The following is a 22,902-nucleotide window of genomic DNA, read 5'->3' as shown; positions in this document are numbered from 1 at the left end:
AAAAACAAAAAAAATAAAAAACTTGATTTTAAAAAACCAAAAAAAATAAAAAACTTGATTTGAAAAAACCAAAAAAAATAAAAAACTTGATTTGAAAAAACCAAAAAAAATAAAAAACTTGATTTTAAAAAACCAAAAAAAATAAAAAACTTGATTTTAAAAAACCAAAAAAAATAAAAAACTTGATTTGAAAAAACCAAAAAAAATAAAAAACTTGATTTGAAAAAACCAAAAAAAATAAAAAACACTTGATTTTAAAAAACCAAAAAAAAATATATACAAACTTTCTGAAAAAAAAATAATAAAAACAAAAATAACTTGCTAAAAAAAAAAAAACATAAACCAAAAACAAAACTTGATTTTCCCAAAACAAAAAAAAAAGCCTGTTTGTGAAAATCAAAAAGCCAAAAATATTTTTTTGTGGATTAGGTATAAATATTTAGATATAATTATATTTTGCTACATTATTAAGATATCATTCTATTTTTGTCAAGGAACATTTTATACTAAATGCAGAACTGAATGCATAACAACCATTAATAAAAACATCTCCTTATAGGAATTAAATAAATGTGTGGTTTGTTATTTCAAGGCTCAGTATCATTTTAGTTATAATTGTAAAAAAGTTGTTTACAGTGGCAATGGAGCTTATTTAGACATTTAAAATTACAATACAGTTGGCACTACAACTGCTCGACCATAACCTAGGAGACAGCCCAAAAGAAAGGCAAGCAATAAATATAATGCAAGATTTCATCAATAATTTTTTTATTGTCAAAAATTATATATCCTGGCCCATTGCAATGGCCCCCCTACCCATAAAATAATTAACATATTGCTGTCTAACTTGACGGGCACTTTGGGGGGCCAAGCCAGTACGGACAGTATCCAGGCCTGTAAGGTTGGCTTCTATTTGTCCGGCCTCAGGCCCAACTGTGCCTATATAATTTGTAGAATGCTTATTTAAAAAGTTGTGCAGAATGCAGCACGATAAAACGATAAAATTAAGTTTGTATTCCGCCAAATTAATGGCTGTTTGAAACAGGCGGAACCGGCTGGCCAGAATTCCAAACGCATTCTCAACCACTCTTCTAGCTCTGGCCAGCCGGTAATTAAAAACCCTCCTCTCCGGGGTGAGTGTTCTTTGGGGGAATGGCCTCATGAGGTGCTTGCTGAGAGCGAAGGCTTCATCGGCAATGAAGACAAAGGGGAGTCCTTCCACGTTATCCTCATCAGGTGGCAATCCCAGGCCACCACTCTGGAGACGCTGGCAGAACTCCGTCTGGGCAAATACTCCTCCATCCGACATCCGGCCATTCTTCCCCACGTCCACATATAAAAAATCATAGTGTGCCGACACCACCGCCATTAAAACAATACTGTGGAACCCCTTATAATTAAAATAATATGACCCCGAATGGGGTGGTGGCACAATGTGGACATGTTTCCCATCTATAGCCCCTCCACAATTGGGAAAGTCCCAACGGCTGGCAAAATGGGATGCCACAGTCTGCCATTCCTGTGGCGTTGAAGGAAACTGGGAAATCAAACAAGAAAACCAAAATCAATTAATTTGGAAGCTAACATTGCAAGAAAATTAGACAATTAAAAACATTATTCCCCAGCATCAGTATAACATTCAATAATTTAATTGTTCTGGAATAACTAATATGGAAAGGCACACTTATCAGATTGCTCAACCCCTCTGATGGAACATTGATTACATTTTAGGGGGTTGTGAAATCCCTAAAAAAAATTACTTTTAGGACACGCAGGAATTTAGGGACTAAAAAGGCTACAAGACTGCAGTTGTCGCACTCTGCAGGTGCAGTTGCTAACCAGCTTACAGTAAATGAGGTAATGTAAAAAGGCATTCATGTTGCAAGGAGTACACAATCACATGCAAGGGCAATTAATGAAAACACTTTGAGGCTTGCATATGATTTGATGATGGAAATCAGCAGAGCTTCTGCTCATTTACTAAAGCACTGGAACAAATGCACTTGTAGAGTGCACATGCATTTTGCAAAGTGCAACATATATTTGCTTTAGACAAATCAACACCACAGAACATTCCAGCAAATTTTAACGAGGGTGGGGGGGTTGTGAAATCTAGATAATTGCTCATTAGCAGCACACTATTTGGAGTGAGTTTAGGTGGGGGGGGGGGGGGGGGGTTGTGAAATCTAGATAATTGCTCATTAGCAGCAAACTATTTGGAGTGAGTTTAGGTGGGGGGGGGGGGGTGGGGTTGTGAAATCTAGATAATTGCTCATTAGCAGCACACTATTTGGAGTGAGTTTAGGTGGGGGGGGTGGGGTTGTGAAATCTAGATAATTGCTCATTAGCAGCACACTATTTGGAGTGAGTTTAGGTAGGGGGGGGGGGGTGGGGTTGTGAAATCTAGATAATTGCTCATTAGCAGCAAACTATTTGGAGTGAGTTTAGGTGGGGGGGGGGGTGGGGTTGTGAAATCTAGATAATTGCTCATTAGCAGCACACTATTTGGAGTGAGTTTAGGTGGGGGGGGGGGGGTGGGGTTGTGAAATCTAGATAATTGCTCATTAGCAGCAAACTATTTGGAGTGAGTTTAGGTGGGGGGGGGGGTGGGGTTGTGAAATCTAGATAATTGCTCATTAGCAGCACACTATTTGGAGTGAGTTTAGGTGGGGGGGGTGGGGTTGTGAAATCTAGATAATTGCTCATTAGCAGCACACTATTTGGAGTGAGTTTAGGTGGGGGGGGGGTGGGGTTGTGAAATCTAGATAATTGCTCATTAGCAGCACACTAAATACACTCAAACAAAATACATTCCAAATGAGTAGACTAGGTGGATATGTTCCCATCACTTCATGCTGGGAAGGTTATTGAAGGAAAATATACATGCATGACAAAAAATAACAGGAAAAAAATCCAGCATGTGTGAGGATAAAAAGGGGACATTCACACTATATTGCAATGATGGTAAGTAGTGTTTGAAGCAAGAAATACATTATATTATCAAAGATTACATAAAAGAACATGTGATGCTAATAAAAGAAAAATATCTTACCTTAATATAGTCCTTCTGCAGGACCTGTATGATGGCAGAACAGGTCTCTGGGATAATGATCCCCAGAGCCTGGGGGGAGATGCCTGTCGAGAACTTAAGGTCCTGCAGGCTTCTCCCTGTGGCCAAATACCGCAAGGTAGCGACCAGCCTCTGCTCCGGAGTGATGGCTTGCCTCATGCAGGTATCCTGCCTGCTGATATAGGGGGTCAGCAAAGCCAACAAACGGTCAAAAACGGGGTCCGTCATCCGGAGAAAGTTCCTGAAATCCTCAGGATTATTCTCACGGATCTCACGGAGCAAAGGCATGTGACAGAACTGGTCACGCTGAAGCAACCAATTCTTGGTCCATGAACTCCTCCTCGCCCTGTTCATGGACTGGTCTTGGGCTGAAGAATAAACTACAGCACCAAGCACATACAATGCACGAGCTCGACGACGAGTACGTACAGGTAACATGGCTTCAAAACGGTCGGCTGGTCAGAACGCACTAAACAGAACGCACTGAAGAACAGCAAGGCCTGTGAAGAACGACCTGAAAATCAGGAACGAGCGGCCAATAAAACAAAGATTTCTCAATGCCAACTGACCAAACGCACTGAAAAGCAGATACAAACCTCACAAGCACAGACTGAACAACAGTTAAAACGAACTGAAAAATACGAGTCTCACAAGCGCGAATCGTCTCTCACCAAACTTCTACTAACACGAGATAAACACGAGATTAGCAGAAGGAGCCCAAAGGGTGTCGTACGGGCTATTGAACTTCCGTTTTATAGTCTCGTCGGACTTGGTGTACGTCACCGCGTACTAGGCTGTCGTACTTTTGTGTGGTCGTGTGTGTGTAAGTCCGTTCGTAAGAAAGTCTGCCGCAAGTCCGCCGAAGGTACGTCGGAAGTCTGTCGGACAGGCTGTCGGACTTTTGTAGACGAAAAGTCCGACCGTGTGTACGCGGCATTACACATCCAGCATACGAGGATAGGTATGAAATATTTTAGGTTTGTACTACTTGCCGTTCTACATATTTCAGTTAGCTGGTATTTTTTCATCCAGTTTCATCCAGTGTCTCCGGTCTTCTCCACTGTAACAATATTGCACACTTACCCCATTAATCGATACGTGTGCATTCACCCGGCAATCCCACCTGCAGCTCAGCTCCTCAGCCCTTCACGCCGTCGGCTTCTCAGGCTCCCGTAGCCCCGCATGTAACTGACTCTGAGCCCGGGCAGCCCCACGCAGGTTGAGCAGGAAGAAACAAGTAGCGGAGGAGTGTCACTTCGCCTCCCAGCTCGCACAGCAAAGGGACGGAGGGTCGGAAGGCAGACGAAAGGCACACCAGAGGGACGGGAGGACGGAGGTACCAGAGAGACAGGATCACCAGGGAGGGGGGGCGAAGGGGGGACCGAGGTGCAGCGGCTCTGCTTAAGCAGAGACCGGCATTACAGGGAGGAGGTCTCCAGGCGTCCCGGGCTTAGAATCGAATCCAGCTTGACGCCCACATCCGGCTCCTCCCTCCGCTGTCGGACCCATCTCAGTAAGGGTATTAACCATAATTTTGTATTATTATTGTATTAGTACTGATATATTAATTCCTCTGTAATGTTTGGCTAATATTAAAATCATATAGATTTATGTTTGCACTAGGTGGGGTATATCTTTGGTATGCCACGCTATAAGGGAAGGTATGCTAATCCTCCTATGCCGTCCTGATCATTAGTGTATCTACCTAATTTGCGGCAGTATGTTTGGGTCAGCTGGGACACTGTACATCACAGGCATAATGGAGTAGATGAAAAACAATGGAGGCTGCTGTTTGCCGTTTTTGGTATCTGAGCGCCATTCCCAATGCAGTATTTGCATTGAGGATACTGAACAAACACTAAAGTGTCCACGGTCCTCGGCAAAATGGCCGCCGGCACTATATTAGATTGATAGATCCACCGTCCAATTAGATTTCCCCCTGAAGAAGATACGAAATACCTGTATCGAAGATGCATTGGGGGGGACAGGATGGCACGATAGGCAGTATGTTTGCTGAGGAGGAGGCTCATACCATCCTGATACCAGTCTGGTATATATCTGACCTCGCTTGTCATAGAGTGGTGCACTGACGCGTCTGTTCTGTGTGAGTACCCCTGAAGGGGATTTATTTTGTTTAATAAACTTTTTAAAAGCTTTATTGCACTATCAAGTTTTCTTATTTACATATACTGTGGAGAGTCGTATTGAGGAGTCCAGGATCCTGGTACCATTAAGGAACCCAGAGGTGGTTCACAAGCGTGCATTGACTGAGCTTGGTTGCCAAGCCGCATGCTCTGAGGTGAGCGTTCATTACCTAAGGGGAGCACCTGAGTGATGACACCATAGCATGTTGGAACCACCTGTTGAATTGTCTTGAGATACATGGATTCTCCACACCTCGGTCATAAATGACATATTTGGATAACACTTGTTTATGCATGAGCACAGTGATTTATGAACTATTCTTTTAGTTTTAAGACCTATGGACTTTTCTTGGCAGGATCGCCAGAGACACCATTGTTGATCACTTATGCACATGAGCACTTTTTTTCATGATTTATTCACATATTAATTTTAAGTACTTTTAATACCACTTTGCATAGGAGCACTTTTTTAAATTGTGCAATTTATATGCATTTTTCACAGTATTCCACATAGGAGCATTTTGGATCAAGTTATGTTATTATTTATACATTTTATCCATTTAACTCGGTGCACTGTTACACAGTAATATAGTTTTATATTATTCATTGATCGTTTCACATAGATTTATGTAATAGTCATACAAGCAGTTTGATCTCTATACTGACAGTGTGTATTAATTACAGGTAGCGCAGCGTATATAATTAATCTATTCATTAATTTATTTGTCTTTGGTTAAAAAATCCCATTAAGTGTATATTAATTGGTTTGTGTGAAAGTTAAAGCGCCTAAAAAAATAAGGTGTATATATACTGGAATTTTTTTTTTACATACTAGTAATGGCAATGATCAGCGACCTGAACCCAGAAACAGGTGTTTCTGTGCCTGTAGGAGCCGTCTATCTGCAGTATAATGTGGGCAGGCGGGCCTAAAGTGGTTAAGGCAGGCTGAGAAGCATCTGTAACGGAATAGTTTCATTTTTTTTTTCTTTTTTTTTAATATTGTGCTGAGGTTTAAACGTGAATTCTAGGCACTCACTTGTGGTGCAGTAATTATAGCATTTTGTATTTTAAGTATTGTATACAGTGAACAAGCTCAGGTTTTAGTTAACATGGCCCTTTAATCCCCTTCCACTGTAATGATGGGTGTGCAATTTGGCCCCACCATTTAGTGTGATGAATGTACCTCATTCCCCCCCTTTGGGTCCCCAAATGTGCCCCAGATTTTTCACAATCCCCCAATGCCCCTGCAGAAGAACATTTGTTTGCATATATTATAATATAATATATATATATATATATATATATATATATATATATATATATATATATATATATATAATTATTATTATTAAGGCACAGCAGTTTATACTTGCATTTGCATGTATGCCTGAATTTGTTGTCAATGCCTTTGCCATGTTTTTTTTCGATAGTGACATTTTTTGGGGGGAGAATGTAGCCCTTTTTTTTTGTTTGGGAAAATCTTTCCACTTCCGTCCATCCTCGGCAAGGGGCGAGTCAATGGGCAGCCTCGCTTCTAGCATTGCGTTATTTTCAAACGGAAATTTTGCAATGCTAGGCGGAGATAAGCACTATTTTTGAATAGGGAAAATAGTCTATATACACAATTGGAGGTTTGTATCGGATTTACCAGTTGCATACAGGGCTTTTTTTCAGCAGGAACGCGGGGGAACGCAGTTCCGGCACCTCCAGCTCTGAATGTATGTAATGGCAAGGGGTGCTGGGGAGTACTGGAGGGTCTATTGATGCTGGCTGCTGGGGGACCTATTGTTGCTGAAGGGGATCTATTTTTACAGGGGGAGAGTCTTTTGTTGCTGGGGAGGTCAGTTGTCCCTGGTGGGGGATCTATTGTTGCTGGGGGGCCCTTATTCTACTGGGAGAAAATAGTTTCTGGGAGACATCTACGGTTGAGGGAGAGGTCTATTGTTGCTAGCTGTTCAGAGTCTATTGTTACTGGGGGTGCTCCATTGTTGCTGGCTACAGGGCATCTATTTTACTTCCTATCATTAACAAATTACATACAAATTACTTAGCACCACAAATTGATACTTGGTTCTGTATCCATTACTGAGAGGTGGGTAGGGGGTGGAACCAAGGAACGGTGCTCAGAGGTGGGTAGGGAGTGGAACCAAGGAATGGTGCTCAGAGGTGGGTAGGGAGTGGAACCAAGGAATGCTGCTCAGAGGTGGGTAGGGGGTGGAACCAAGGAATGCTGCTCGGAGGTGGGTAGGGGGTGGAACCAAGGAATGGTGCTCGAAGGTGGGTAGGGGGTGGAACCAAGCAATGGTGCTCGGAGGCGGGTAGGGAGTGGAACCAAGCAATGGTGCTCGGAGGCGGGTAGGGAGTGGAACCAAGGAATGGTGCTCGGAGGTGGGTAGGCAGTGGAACCAAGGAATGGTGCTCAGAGGTGGGTAGGGAGTGGAATCAATGAATGGTGCTCAGAGGTGGGTAGGGGGTGGAACCAAGGAATGGTGCCATGAAGTGGGTAGGGAGTGGAACCAAGGAATGGTGCTCGGAGGTGGGTAAGGAGTGGAACTAAGGAATGGTGCTCAGAGGTGGGTAGGGGGTGAAACCAAGGAATGGTGCTCAGAGGTGGGTAGGGGGTGAAACCAAGGAATGGTGCTCGGAGGTTGACACGAGGTGACTCAGAAGGAGGGAGTTCCTGTCCCTATTCTCTGAGAAAAAAAGCCCTGGTTACATATGATCTTTCCTAATACACAGCTTTACAAAGTAAATGTTTATGCACACGTTAAAAAGGATATTATTGTTGCAGGGCTAGCTGAATCTCCAGGCACACTTGTCTTTAGGGTTGGAATGTGATTGGCATGTTAGTTGTCATAGCAGCCGGGCATTTACTTCTGCCACCACCGCCATTGCTATGGCAACCTGTTCTGGAAAAACTGCGTTGTGCAGTGTCATTACTGCGCAGGTGCAAGATCAGGAGGTGCATGCTGCAAACATGAGTACACCCCTCACATTTTTGTAAATATTTTATTATATCTTTTCATGTGACACCACTGAAGAAATAACACTTTGCTACAATGTAAAGTAGTGAGTGTACAGCTTGTATAACAGTGGAAATTTGCTGTCCCCTGAAAATAACTCAATACACAGCCATTAATGTCTAAACTGCTGGCAACAAAAGTTAGTACACCCCTAAGTGAAAATGTCTAATTGGGCCCAATTAGATATTTTCCCTGTTATGTGACTCATTAGTGTTACAAGGACTCAGGTGTGAATGGGGAGCAAGTGTGTTAAATTTAGTGATATTGCTCTCCCTCTTTCATACTTATCACTGGCAGTTCAACATGGCACCTCATGGCAAAAAACTCAGAGGACCTGAAAAAAGAATTGTTGCTCTACATAAAGATGGCCTAGGCTATAAGAAGATTGCCAAGACCCTGAAACTGAGCTGCAGCACGGTGGCCAAAACCACACAGCGGTTTACCAGAACAGGCCTCAAAGAAGTTGAGTACACATGCTCAGCGTCATATCCGGAGGTTGTCTTTGGTAAATAGACGTATGAGTGCTGCCAGCATTGCTGCAGAGGTTGAAGGGGTGGGGGGTCAGCCTGTCAGTGCTCAGATCATACGCCACAAACTGTATCAAATTTTTCTGCATGGCTGTCGTCCCTGAAGGAAGCCTCTTCTAAAGATGATGCACAAGAAAGCCCGCAAACAGTTTGCTGAAGACAAGCAGACTACGGACATGTATTACTGGAACCATGTCCTGTGGTCTGATGAGACCAAGATAAACTTATTTGGTTCAGGTGGTGTCAAGCGTGTGTGGTGGCAACCAGGTGAGAGGAGTACAAAGACAAGTGTGTCTTGCCAACAGTCAAGCATGTTGGTGGGAATGTCATGGTCTGGGGCTGCATGAGTGCTGCTGGCACTGGGGAGCTACAGTTCATTGAGGGAACCATGAATGCCAACATGTACTGTGACATACTGAAGCGGAGCATGATCCCCTCCCTTTGGAGACTAGGCCGCATTCCAACATAACGACCCCAAACACACCTCCAAGACGACCACTGCCTTGATAAAGAAGCTGAGGGTAAAGGTGATGGACTGGCCAAGCATGTCTCCAGACCTAAACCTAATTGAGCAGCTGTGGCGCATCCTCAAATGGAAGGTGGAGGAGCACAAGGTCTCTAATATCCACCAGCTCTGTGATGTCATCATGGAGGAGTGGAAGAGGACTCCAGTGGCAACCTGTGAAGCTCTGGTGAACTCCATGCCCAAGAGGGTTAAAGCAGTGCTGGAAAATAATGGTGGACACACTAAATATTGACACTTTGGGCCCAATTTGGATATTTTCCCTCAGAGGTGTACTCACTTTTGTTGCCAGCGGTTTAGACATTAATGGCTGTGTGTTGTTATTTTGAGGGGACAGCAAATTTACACTGTTATACAAGCTGTACACTCACTACTTTACATTGTAACAAAGTGTCATTTGTTCAGTGTTGTCACATGAAAAGATATAATAAAATATTTACAAAAATGTGAGGGATGTACTCACTTTTGTGAGATACTGTATGTACTGAATCTAATTTCTAAGTCAGGAGTTGATGGCGTGTACGGGCTATAGGAATACTAGTGGTACTTACATTTCATCGATATAAAGGACTTGGGGCCATAGAAACACTGCCACTCATCCCCGCTCTTAAACTGTTGTCTACATTTATCTGGAAGTACTCCATTCCAAAGCCTGCAGGAGACATAAAAATAAACAGGACTGGACTATATTCATTTTTCATGATGATTTTTCAAGCGTTCCACTCTCATCATTATTATGTCAAAGCAGTATTATTACACAAAAAATTTAACAAAAACAAATTCTACAATTAAATTAACATTCTTTGTAAAGCACAGTTAGGCTGGGCTCACACTATTGCCGTATGCAGCTCACAGCAGGGGTCCGGTGCGTCCCCATTCACCTTTTCAGTCGGATTTCAGCCCAAATTTTTTGACTGCATTCAGACCTGAAACTGACTAAAAGACACACAGGACCCCTGTGCAAATTCGCACTGGAGCCGCAGCATAGATTTGTGAACTGGCTCCATAGCGAGCCAGTCACAATCTCTGACATGCGAATTGGATAAACCCGCATCCAATTTACATAGGTGTGAACACAGCCTAAAGCGTTTTTTTTTTTTTTTAAATGCAGAAAGTATTTACATATTTCACTTTTATTACAAATTTTGAAAATATCTGGATCATTCCTCATTTTGGATGGTGGATCGAGCCATACAATGTATTTCTTTATGACCCTGGGTGAATGTGCATCCAGAATTTCTAGTTTACAGCACAGATACATTCTAATATCTAATACCCCTTTCACACTGGAGGAGTTTTTCAGGCGCTGCAGCGCTAAAAATAGCGCCTGAAAAAAGCCTCAGCTGCAAACCCAGTGTGAAAGCCCGAGTGCTTTCACACCAGGGCGCTGCGCTGGCAGGGCGTCACAAAAAGTCCTCCCAGCAGCTTCTTTGCAGCAGTGTAGGAGCAGTGAATACACCATTCCTACACCGCTCCTACACTGCTCCTGCCCATTGAAAACAATGGGTCAGCGCCGTGATACCGCCGGCAAAGCGATGCTGCATCAGCCGAATAGCGCCGCTAAAATGCAGGTAAAGCGACGCTAAAGATAGCGCCGTTTTACCGCTGCAACCGGGGCGGCTCAGTGTGAAAAAGGGGTTTAAAGCTGGCCATAATACATGAATCGAAATTTGTCTGTTTTAGCTGGTTTTATTTTGGAGTGCACAATTTGTGTTTCATTACATTATTCCTAATGATGAACAAATAAGTGAAGAGAAATAATAACAAACGCATATACAAAACAAGAGGTACACAGCATCAGCTTACAGTCTGATAGTTTACCAATGCTTGTAGTTTTCTTTTAATACTTTTTTAGGTTGGCCAAAAAAAAGCTGTAGATGGTGGAATCCTTGCTGCTGTGCCATTGTATCAGTGCTTGCAAACCACTGCCTGCGGTCGACCATTGATAAAATGTTGTCCAACATTCCTGTTCTTTTATCAAGCAGGAACAGTCATGCATGGATCAAAATTTGGCGGGTCCCTCCTGACCATCTATGGCCAGCTTTAGTCTGGTAGAAATATTTGAAGAGGTGGAGATTTCTGATATGGAATCTTTACAATTTCACCAACTGTAATAGTGATAGTGGAAGCAAAGCTGTATATGTTCTACTTTTAAACGTTTTTTATCACTTACTTCAAACCTCTCTTGATAGCACCAGTTAATGCGCATGAAGAGCCATCTGTACACTCAGATTTTGCTTGTTTCTTGTCTAAGAACCACCCAGAATCAACAAGGCCTCGTACTTGCACAGTGTCTACTGTTAGCTCTTCTACAAGTGCTGACACTCTGTCAATATTGATAAGGACTCCAGTACCTCCAGCACTGGAACAAAAACAGAAAACTAAAAGTTAAGAAAATTGTAAGGTTCTAGTCTGAGTGGACAGCAGTGACATGTTAAAAAGATGCTGAACTTTATACTTCCCAGAAAACCTCACCTATTGAAAAACACATTACCTTGGTATTAGCCTTTAATGTGAAGTCAAATCCTTAGACACAAACAATAATGAATTCAGCAACCGCCATTATATAGTTTTCATCATAAGTTGTAGTCATCGGGTACAAATATGCTATGGCTGTTCCTCCAGCATAATTTGGAGCAACATTGAAGTCAAATCCTCCAAGCACCCTTCTATTCTCTGTAGAGAATACTTTGTACTTCTAAAGACAATATTCTGTAAAACTGTGTTTTTTAATTAAACTGTGGGTTTGTAATGAGTTGCCACATGTCTGTGTAGTAAACATAGCCTAGTTTCCCCAAGTGCAAAATTATTGGCGAGTAATACAGCACACTTTATCTGTTTCAAATCAAATACTACCAAGGTCTGAGACATAGGGGTTGATTTACTAAAACTAGAGAGTGTAAAATCCAATGCAGCTGTGCATGGTAGCCAGCTTCTAATTTTAACTTGTTCAATTAAAGGGATTATAAAAGTTTTTTTTTTTTTTTTTTTTTAAATAACAAACATTGTATACTTACCTCCTCTGTGCAAGGGTTTTGCACAGAGTGGCCCTGATACTCTTCTTCTGGGGTCCCCCAGCGGCCCTCCTGGCTCCTCCCTACATCAAGTGCCCCCTCGGAGACCTGCATTCCAAGGGGGCACCCATGTGGGCATGCTCCCGAGTCCTGCTGCTGCGTACATTGAAACAGACAGCAGAACTTGGCCTCGCCCCCGGCTCCCGTGTCACTGGATTTGATTGACAGCAGCGGGAGTCAATGGCTGCTGCTGCTATCAATCTATCCATAAAATGTGCTCCCACTCCCTTCTGATGGGAGTTTGACTAATGGTTGCAAGAGCCTATGGCTCCGCTGCCCTCAGTGTTTGTGTTATGTGGAACCAGGAAGTGGAAAGTTGGGAGAGCGACACTGAAGCCAGAAACAGCAATGTAGTGGTGACATGGAGCCAGGTAAATGTTTGGGGACAGGGGTGTGGGGGGGGGTAGGAGATAGTTGGAACAAGTAGTGGGGTGTTTTCCACCTTAATGCATAGAATGCATTAAGCTAAAAACATTTAGACTTTAGTACTACTTTAATGTATCACAGAGAGCATTTGTTTCTATAGGATGAAATTGTTTCCCACCCATAGCACCATACTGTCATAATGTGTGAAATATTTAAATTAGGGATGCAGAAATTAACGATTAATTCCTCGATCAAATTTTTTTTTGATCGGAAGGCTGCCTGCCCTGGGGCTGCTTTGGGCCAAGCTGTAGCTGCAGCCCAGCGCTCTGCTCCCTCCTCCTCCTCCTCCACTATATGTCATACACAGTCTGCGGGCATCTCCTGCTGTGTGTCTCTGAGCTGAGTGTGAAAACTTTGGCCGCGCTGTGAGAAAAGTCCTGCCCTCCTCCTAGATCAGCTCGTGTGATAGACGCAGTGTTCTCACAGCACGGCCAAAGTTATCACACTCAGCTCCGAGACACACAGCGGGAGATGCCCGCAGACTGTGTAATCCAGGCACAGGCACTGACTACAGTGAGGCTGCGATTATGGGCACAGTGAGACTGCATTATGGGCAGGGTGAGACTGCATTATGGGCACGGTGAGGCTGCCATTATAGGCTCGGCGAGGCTGCGATTATGGGCAAGGTGAGACTGCATTATGGGCACGGTGAGGCTGCGATTATGGGCACGGTGAGGCTGCGATTATGGGAACAGTGAGGCTGCGATTATGGGCACGGTAAGTCTGAGATTATGGGCACGGTGAGACTGCATTAAGGGCACGGTGAGGCTGCGATTATGGGCACGTGAGGCTGCGATTATGGGCACGGTAAGGCTGAGATTATGGGCATGGTGAGGCTGAGTTTATGACGTGTAACGTCTTAGCCATGCCCCGCTATGTCCGGCTTCGGTCGTTGCCATAACAACGGTGCTAAATCAGCTAAAAGTAGTTGGATCTGTATGTGCGTTAATCGATTAATTGATTAAAAAAAAAAAAAACGATTAATCGAACGCGAAAATTTTAATCAGTAACAGCCCTAATTTAAATCTATATAATTGACCGCACAGACATGGAACTGAGACTAAAGTGCATGCAAGGTGGGAAGGGGATAAATAGAATTACACAGACAAGGTTGTAAGGTGAAGATAATTATTTTTCTTTCAGTTTTACCTAATGTAAGCAAATGGGTGGGACATCCTGGATGACTTCATGGGCCAAATATGGTCATATCCTTATTAGGTCCATGACTTCACCTAGAATACCCCACCACCATTTTACTTGACCCATCCACTTACCTCTTCATACTTGGCCCATCCACCTACCCTGTTATACCTCACCTGTTCACCTATCTCCTCATACCTAATCTGCTTAACTGCCTCCTAATTACTAACGTGTCCATGATGACTGTCCAGGGGCCACAGCATGTCATCATGACCCCAAATCTTTCCTACATGACAGCGCGTTTTTTTTTTAAATTTCCTGTTTTTGCTCTTGTATTGTCATGATTATCCTTTTGTTGTCCATGTATTCTGCAGCATAAGTAACACATAGAAGGAAAAAAAACTGTGCGTGGTAATGGTGTCAGGTCTCATTTGTGCATGGTCATGGTATCAGGTCTCATTAGGAGACACAATGTAGTGCCAAGGTCCAGTGAGTGCCGTTCAGGGAGGAAGGTGGTGTATATTTGTGCTGTGCTAATTTTGTCATGGGGAATTGTATTGGCAGGAGGGGGGATTTTTGCTTTGGAGGCATTATTTTTTACTTCTGCACTTTGTGCATAGCCTTCATAGTAAAAGCACATGCATTAAAATGGTTTTGTTTACCCCTTTTAGCATTTCCTACTGTTAACACAATTTGGCCACAACTACCATCTGGTATGGCATGGTATGCACACTGGTATTAACTCCTCTCCCTACTCTGTCCCATCCCATTCCCATTAACAGAGTGTACAGTCTGTAGCGTGTTCCTTAATTTTGTTTTGTGTTTGGTGTTTGGGGAGGCATTGCCTGCTAATATCATCCAGTGAAATCAAGACTGATTGCAGAGGATTTTTACAGTGTGTTCAGCTTTAAGCACACATTGAACAGATAATAGATAATCATTGACAGATCTTTATTTAAGTACAAAAACACTTTGCAAGCATATATGAGAAATATGTAAAGGCTTCTTTTTCTGATTAAAGTTAACATAGGGGTTAAACAGTGATAGTCCTCTCTCCAAGGTAACATTAAATCGCACGTGTTGACATGCCTTCCCCCACTATTTTGTACTTATAGATCAAGGTAATACATTTATTGATGTAAACTTCTAGGCTGACCTGATAAAGAGATTCTTTAGTGCTTCATGTAAACGCCTAACAATAGGTGTAGGTGGGGAAATATAAAACACTACCTACAACCCAATTAAAAACATTTCTGTTGCAAAACATGAGTAGGTGTATATGGCTATAGCAAACATGTGTTTAAAGCTAATGCGTATATATGCCAGCCCCCACACACGTGTGTGTGTGTGAGTATGTATATATATATATATATATATATATATATATATATATATATATATACAGAGAGAGAGAGAGAAGCCCCTCACATACACATAGTGCTGTGTTTTGGCCTAGGCTGACAAACAAGGCCCAGGCCTAGTGCAGCACTTTGCAGGGGGCGGCAAAAAAGCCCCCCCCCCCCCCCCACGACGAACAAAAAAGCACCCGCACCCTCCTCCTGCACGCAGTATTTGTATTTTGTATTTGTATTTGTCCTGCTCGCCCCCTCCCCTTTCTCCTGTCAGCCGAAGAGAGACCGGTTCTAATTGGAGATGCCGTCCACTCAGAGAAGAGTGCACGCTCTGACCTCCCTCCACTCTCCTGTTTCTGCTGCTCATATGTGTGTCAGCAGAGACACCATGTCCTAGGAGAGGTGAGTGATCTGTGGACACAGCCAAGTCAACACCCTGTGCACAGACACCCTCCTCCTCAGACTGGGCTCTCCTCTACAACTCCCCTCACTTGAATAGTTAACTGTCATCTGTGGAAAGGAAAAGGAAGGGGAAAGAAATTGCGCTCGGTGTTCAATTTAAAAAGTGAAAAAGACGTGAAGTGAGTCCTGCAGCTAAAACACAATAACCCCAATACAAGGGCACACAAACTAAACAATATATAAAACAGTGTAGCGCTGGACTGATAAGAATACGCATATATTAGTGTATGCGAGTAGACCAGGACCCATAAATGTGTACATAAATACAAAAGAAAACCATATACCACTTAATCTAGAACAATTCAGTGTCTATAAGCGTGTATTGTGACACTAAAAATTAATCAAGTGCACCTACATATATCTAAAAACAAAAATTGAGATATATATATATATATATATATATATATATATATATATATATATATATATATATATATACAAAAGTATACAAAAATGGTGAACTCAAAGTAAGTTATGTGGACCAATGTGGCAGCAAAAATTAAAATTGCATCGACATGTGATAAGGAACTCTGTTCACTTATGTATTGTTAGTTGATCCTTATACTTAGTGATCACAGTGAAAGTAAAAAATTGAAATACATAAATTAGGACAGTCCCAAAAGTTATAAACAAAAGTCCCAAAACGTAGTGACACTCCAACACAAATTCTGGTTCAATATTCCACCGCAGCTGTTGCCCACCACCAAGGGATTAAAGTTGGAGGCTTACCGGACAGCCTGCGACCACCCTTATTCAGGGGGGTCAAAACAGGCTCAGTAGGGTTGTATGAATCCAGAAGATGTCCTCGCCAATAATCTCTAGGTGTTCTCCAAGTGTTCTTATGGCAAGCCAAGAGGGGCTTCCAGACAGGGTACAGCAAGGATTTGGCCACGGACAGCCTGCGACCACCCTTATTCAGGGGGGTCAAAACAGGCTCAGTAGGGATGTATGAATCCAGAAGATGTCCTCGCCAATAATCTCCAGGTGTTCTCCAAGTGTTCTTATGGCAAGCCAAGAGGGGCTTCCAGACAGGGTACAGCAAGGATTTGGCCACTTCACAAAGATGTATACAAATCAATGGATCCAAACAGCAAACAGACACCAGGGAGCCTCCCTGGTGTCTGTTTGCTGTTTGGATCCATTGATTTGTATACATCTTTGTGAAGTGGCCAAATCCTTGCTGTACCCTGTCTGGAAGCCCCTCTTGGCTTGCCATAAGAACACTTGGAGAACACCTGGAGATTATTGGCGAGGACATCTTCTGGATTCATACATCCCTACTGAACCGTTTTGACCCCCCTGAATAAGGGTGGTCGCAGGCTGTCCGTGGCCAAATCCTTGCTGTACCCTGTCTGGAAGCCCCTCTTGGCTTGCCATAAGAACACTTGGAGAATACCTGGAGATTATTGGCGAGGACATCTTCTGGATTCATACATCCCTACTGAGCCTGTTTTGACCCCCCTGAATAAGGGTGGTCGCAGGCTGTCCGTGGCCAAATCCTTGCTGTACCCTGTCTGGAAGCCCCTCTTGGCTTGCCATAAGAACACTTGGAGAACACCTGGAGATTATTGGCGAGGACATCTTCTGGATTCATACATCCCTACTGTGCCTGTTTTGACCCCCCTGAATAAGGTTGGTCGCAGGCTGTCCGTGGCCAAATCCTTGCTGTACCCTGTCTGGAAGCCCCTCTTGGCTTGCCATAAGAACACTTGGAGAATACCTGGAGATTATTGGCGAGGACATCTTCTGGATTCATACATCCCTACTGAGCCTGTTTTGACCCCCCTGAATAAGGGTGGTCGCAGGCTGTCCGTTGCCAAATCCTTGCTGTACCCTGTCTGGAAGCCCCTCTTGGCTTGCCATAAGAACACTTGGAGAACACCTGGAGATTATTGGCGAGGACATCTTCTGGATTCATACATCCCTACTGAGCCTGTTTTGACCCCCCTGAATAAGGGTGGCCGCAGGCTGTCCGGTAAGCCTCCAACTTTAATCCCTTGGTGGTGGGCAACAGCTGCGGTGGAATATTGAACCAGAATTTGTGTTGGAGTGTCACTACGTTTTGGGACTTTTGTTTATAACTTTTGGGACTGTCCTAATTTATTTATTTCAATTTTTTACTTTCACTGTGATCACTAAGTATAAGGATCAACTAACAATACATAAGTGAACAGAGTTCCTTATCACATGTCGATGCAATTTTAATTTTTGCTGCCACATTGGTCCACATAACTTACTTTGAGTTCACCATTTTTGTATACTTTTGTGTGTGTATATATATCTATATATATATATATATATATAGATATATATATATATATATATATCTATATATATAGATCTATATATAGATCTATATATATAGATCTATATATATAGATATATATATCTATATCAATTTTTGTTTTTAGATATATGTAGGTGCACTTGATTAATTTTTAGTGTCACAATACACGCTTATAGACACTGAATTGTTCTAGATTAAGTGGTATATGGTTTTCTTTTGTATTTATGTACACATTTATGGGTCCTGGTCTACTCGCATACACTAATATATGCGTATTCTTATCAGTCCAGCGCTACACTGTATTAACTGTCATCTGTGCCTGCCCCATGCAGAGTGTGTCACCTACCTGTGTGTGTGGGGTGCCCCCATCCTCCTTCACTCACCTATGTGCTTACTTCTCCAACCCAAACCCCGCACAGCCACCAGAGACCCCGCGCAGCCACCAGGGACCCCACGCAGCCACCAGGGACCCCGCCCAGCCACTTGAGAAGTAAGGGGTGGGATAATTTTAGATGGAGGGGGGGAGTATGATTTTAGTCTTGCCTAAGGCAGCACAAAACCAAAATACACCACTGCAAACACAAACCTGTACACACACAAGCCTCTGGCCCCTCCCTGTACACAAACGGCCCCCCTCCCTTTCCCCTTTCAGACCCTACTTGTAAAGAAGATCTTTCTACCTACTCAGCTCATTTTCACAAAGCTGAGAAGCTCAGTACAAATCACACAAGGGGTGCACATGCACATAGTAGCCAGAGGTGGCAATAAAGAGCTCTATGTCTGAGCTCAATGACACGAGAACTGCAGAAGCTGTAAAATCGTTTCTGTAATGCACAGCACGGCTCCCCTTCACCTGTCCTGCCTTCTTCTGGCCCGGCGGGCCGATCGGACCCCGGGGCCCCTCACAGTTGTGACGGCTGTACCCCCCTGATGGCGGCCCTGGACACCAATATATGCAATTTATACAATTAATTTTTATTGCTTGAATTATTTTTTCCCTTATGGACGTGAGTGGGGCCTCATGTCTAAGTTATGCCTAAGGCCTCACAAAGCGTAGAGCTGCCTCTGATCATGACCATACTGTAGTTGTATAGGTTCTAAACCAGATACAGGAGAGAGTGTTTTACATTAATTTTTCAGATTATCTGTACACTGAAATGTACTGAAAAGGAAAGAGTATTAAGCTGGCCATAGATGGGTAGAATTTCAGATAAAAATGATTGGAAAAAGAAGGTACTACCAAAGTTCACTAGATAGTACTGTAGCAGTGGGACCCCGTGCTACTCAGAAGATTGCTGGTTTAAGACCCCTTTCACACTGAGGCAGTTTTCAGGCGTTTTAATGCTAGAAATAGCTTCTAAATAACGCCTGAATACCGCCTCCCATTAATTTCAGTGTGTCTTTTCACACTGTGGTGGTGCACTTGTGGGACGTTAGGAAAAGTCCTGCAAGCAGCATCTTTGGGGGCGGTTTGGGAGTGCTGTATACATGCTGTATACATCACCCTGGTACCGTGTTTTAGAGCTGACAGTCAGCCTTCTTGTGATAACAACTGATACAGCTAAGCAGCCACTCCATTGTTATCACAAGCAGTGAAAAGCGACGTCCCCCTTCCCGCTGCCTTCCGCTGCTCCGACCGGGCTCTCCCATCCCACCAGGAGGCCCGAGCGGCCAGGCGGCACGTCCATCGGCTGGCTGGAGACTTGAACAAAGCTGGAATCAGAGTCTCGGATGAAGAAACCCTGGAAGCGATATCACTTCCAATTTACTGGAGCCTTAGGGGAGCCAGATTTTAAAAAATGTCAGTATTCAAAACAGCCAAACTTGGCGTTTTGAATGCTCTTAAGTGCAAAGGAGAGATTTGGGGTCTTATAGACCCCAGATCCCTCCAGAAAAATACCTGACATGTGAATATTACTGTCACAAGGGATGTTTACATTACTTGTGACAGCAATAAAAGAGATACATTTTTTTTTTAAGGGACAGTGTACAAATAAAAAAAAAAAAAAAATAAGAAAAAAGAAGCAGACGCGAATGCATACGTAATCCGCAGCCACAAATGTAAACAGTGTTCGAACCACACATGTGAGATATCGCCGCAATTGTTAGAGAGAGAGCAATAATTCTAGCACTAGACCTCCTCTGTAACTCTAAACTGGTAACCGTTACATTTTTTTAAAGCATCGCCTATGGAGATTTTTAAATACCGTTGTTTTTTCGCCATTCCATGAGTGTGCGCAATTTTAAAGCATGACATGTTAGGTTTCTATTTACTCGACATAACATCATCTTTCACATTATTATACAAAAAAAAAAATGGGCTAACTTTACTGTTTTTTTTTAAATTATTATTCATAAAAGTGTATTTTTTCCAAAGAAATTGCATTTGAAAGACTGCTGTGGGGACAGAAAGTATTCAGACCCCCTTACATTTTTCACTCTTTGTTATACTGCAGCCATTTGCTAAAATCATTTAAGTTCATTTTTTTCCCCATTAATGTACACACAGCACCCCATAGTGACAGAAAAACACAAAATTGTTGACATTTTTGCAGATTTATTAAAAAAGAAAAACTGAAATATCACATGGTCCTAAGTATTTAGACCCTTTGCTCAGTATTTAGTAGAAGCACCCTTTTGATCTAATACAGCCATGAGTCTTTTTGGGAAAGATGCAACAAGTTTTTCACACCTGGATTTGGGGATCCTCTGCCATTCCTCCTTGAAGATCCTCTCCAGTTCTGTCAGGTTGGATGGTAAACGTTGGTGGACAGCCATTTTTAGGTCTCTGCAGAGATGCTCAATTGGGTTTAAGTCAGTGCTCTGGCTGGGCCATTCAAGAATAGTCACAGAGTTGTTGTGAAGCCACTCCTTCGTTATTTTAGCTGTGTGCTTAGGGTCATTGTCTTGTTGGAAGGTAAACCTTCGGCCCAGTCTGAGGTCCTGAGCACTCTGGAGAAGGTTTTCGTCCAGGATATCCCTGTACTTGGCCGCATTCATCTTTCCCTCTATTGCAACCAGTCATCCTGTCCCTGCAGCTGAAAAACACCCCCACAGCATGAATCTGCCACCACCATGCTTCACTGTTGGGACTGTATTGGACAGGTGATGAGCAGTGCCTGGTTTTCTCAACACATACCGCTTAGAATTAAGGCCAAAAAGTTCTATCTTGGTCTCATCAAACCAGAGAATCTTATTTCTCACCATCTTGGAGTCCTTCAGGTTTTTTTTAGCAAACTCCATGCGGGCTTTCATGTGTCTTGCACTTAGGAGAGGCTTCCGTCGGGCCGCTCTGCCATAAAGCCTCTCTCACCAAGGCTCTTCTTCCCCGATAGCTCAGTTTGGCCGGACGGCCAGCTCTAGGAAGGGTTCTGGTCATCCCAAACGTCTTCCATTTAAGGATTATGGAGGCCACTGTGCTCTTAGGAACCTTAAGTGCAGCAGAAATTTTTTTGTAACCTTGGCCAGATCTGTGCCTTGCCACAATTCTGTCTCTGAGCTCTTCAGGCAGTTCCTTTGACCTCATGATTCTCATTTGTCCTGACATGCACTGTGAGCTGTAAGGTCTTATATAAACAGGTGTGTGGCTTTCCTAAACAAGTCCAGTCGGTATAATAAACACAGCTGGACTCAAATGAAGGTGTAGAACCATCTCAAGGATGATCAGAAGAAATGGACAGCACCTGAGTTAAATATATGAGTGTCACAGCAAAGGGTCTGAATACTTAGGACCATGTGATATTTCAGTTTTTCTTTTTTAATAAATCTGCAAAAATGTCAACAATTCTGTCTTTTTCTGTCAATATCGGGTGCTATGTGTACATTAATGAGGAAAAAAATTAACTTAAATGATTTTAGCAAATGGCTGCAATATAGCAAAGAGTGAAAAATTTAAGGGGGTCTGAATACTTTCCGTCCCCATTGTAAATATATATATATATATATATATATATATATATATATATATATATATATATATATATATATATATATATATATAAATGTTTGGAGGTTCTAAGTAGTTTTCTAGCAAAAAATACTATTTTTAAACTTGTAAGCAACAAGTGTCAGCAAAAGGCCTGGTCTTGAAGTGGTTAAAATAATCACATTTTGTTGCTTTGCAGCCTGAAATGAGGACAGGCACAGTTTTTGTTTTATTCAGCTGTATTTACTAGTGCAACTTTTAACATTCAAGTGAAAGATATAACACCATGTCAGGAAAAAGAAAAACAGAATCACTGATTTGGAAAAAGGATCACCCCCCCCCCCCCATCTTCTGTCAGTGTTTTGTTGAACCACCTTTAAACCCCATTGAAAATCTGTGGATTGACTTGAAGACTGCAGTCCACAAATGGTCACCATCAAATTTAACTGAACTTGAGCAGTTCTGCAAAGAAGAGTGGGCAAATATTGCAGAGTCTAGATGTGCAAAGTTAGAGACATATCCCAACAGACTAAAGCCTGTAATTAAAGCAAAATGTGGTCCAACAAAATACTGACATAAGGGGGTGATCCTTTTTCCAACTCAGTGATTCTGTTTTTAATTTTTTTTTTTTTTTTTTTCTGACACGTTGGTGTTATATCTTTCACTTGGATGTTATAAGTTGCACTAGTAAAATACAGCTGGATAAAAATACAGCTGTCTTCATTTCAGGCTGTAAAGCAACAGAATGGGATTATTTTAAAAGGGGTGATTCTTTTCTTTACCCACCATATGTAAAACCTATGAAAGATCATTTACTTTATTCACAAAAGCAGAAGTCATGAAAATTACTTTTATTTCTGTAAAGACAGTATGTCAATGGAGAGTTCTGAAAATATTGTGTGCCTTGTGTCTGGAAGTAGAGTGTCACTCAACCAATCAAAAGTTTCCA

The 22,902-nt window shown here is 42.6% G+C and overlaps 1 protein-coding gene across 1 annotated transcript in view; it reads right to left on the bottom strand.

Moving 5' to 3' along the window:
• LOC141101785 (palmitoleoyl-protein carboxylesterase notum2-like) overlaps positions 1–22,902 on the bottom strand; it is a 111,486-nt gene that overhangs the window by 37,286 nt on the left and 51,298 nt on the right. Inside the window, exons 8-9 of the mRNA XM_073591114.1 lie at positions 11,461–11,649; positions 9,839–9,939 (exon numbers count right to left, since the gene is read on the bottom strand). Coding sequence (XP_073447215.1) covers positions 9,839–9,939; positions 11,461–11,649 — 290 coding nt within the window. The remainder of the gene's footprint in view (positions 1–9,838; positions 9,940–11,460; positions 11,650–22,902) is intronic.

Source organism: Aquarana catesbeiana, linkage group LG06 (assembly GCF_042186555.1).
Source record: "Aquarana catesbeiana isolate 2022-GZ linkage group LG06, ASM4218655v1, whole genome shotgun sequence".
Classification (NCBI taxonomy): Eukaryota; Metazoa; Chordata; class Amphibia; order Anura; family Ranidae; genus Aquarana; species Aquarana catesbeiana.
This window is presented reverse-complemented; position numbering and strand designations above follow the sequence as displayed.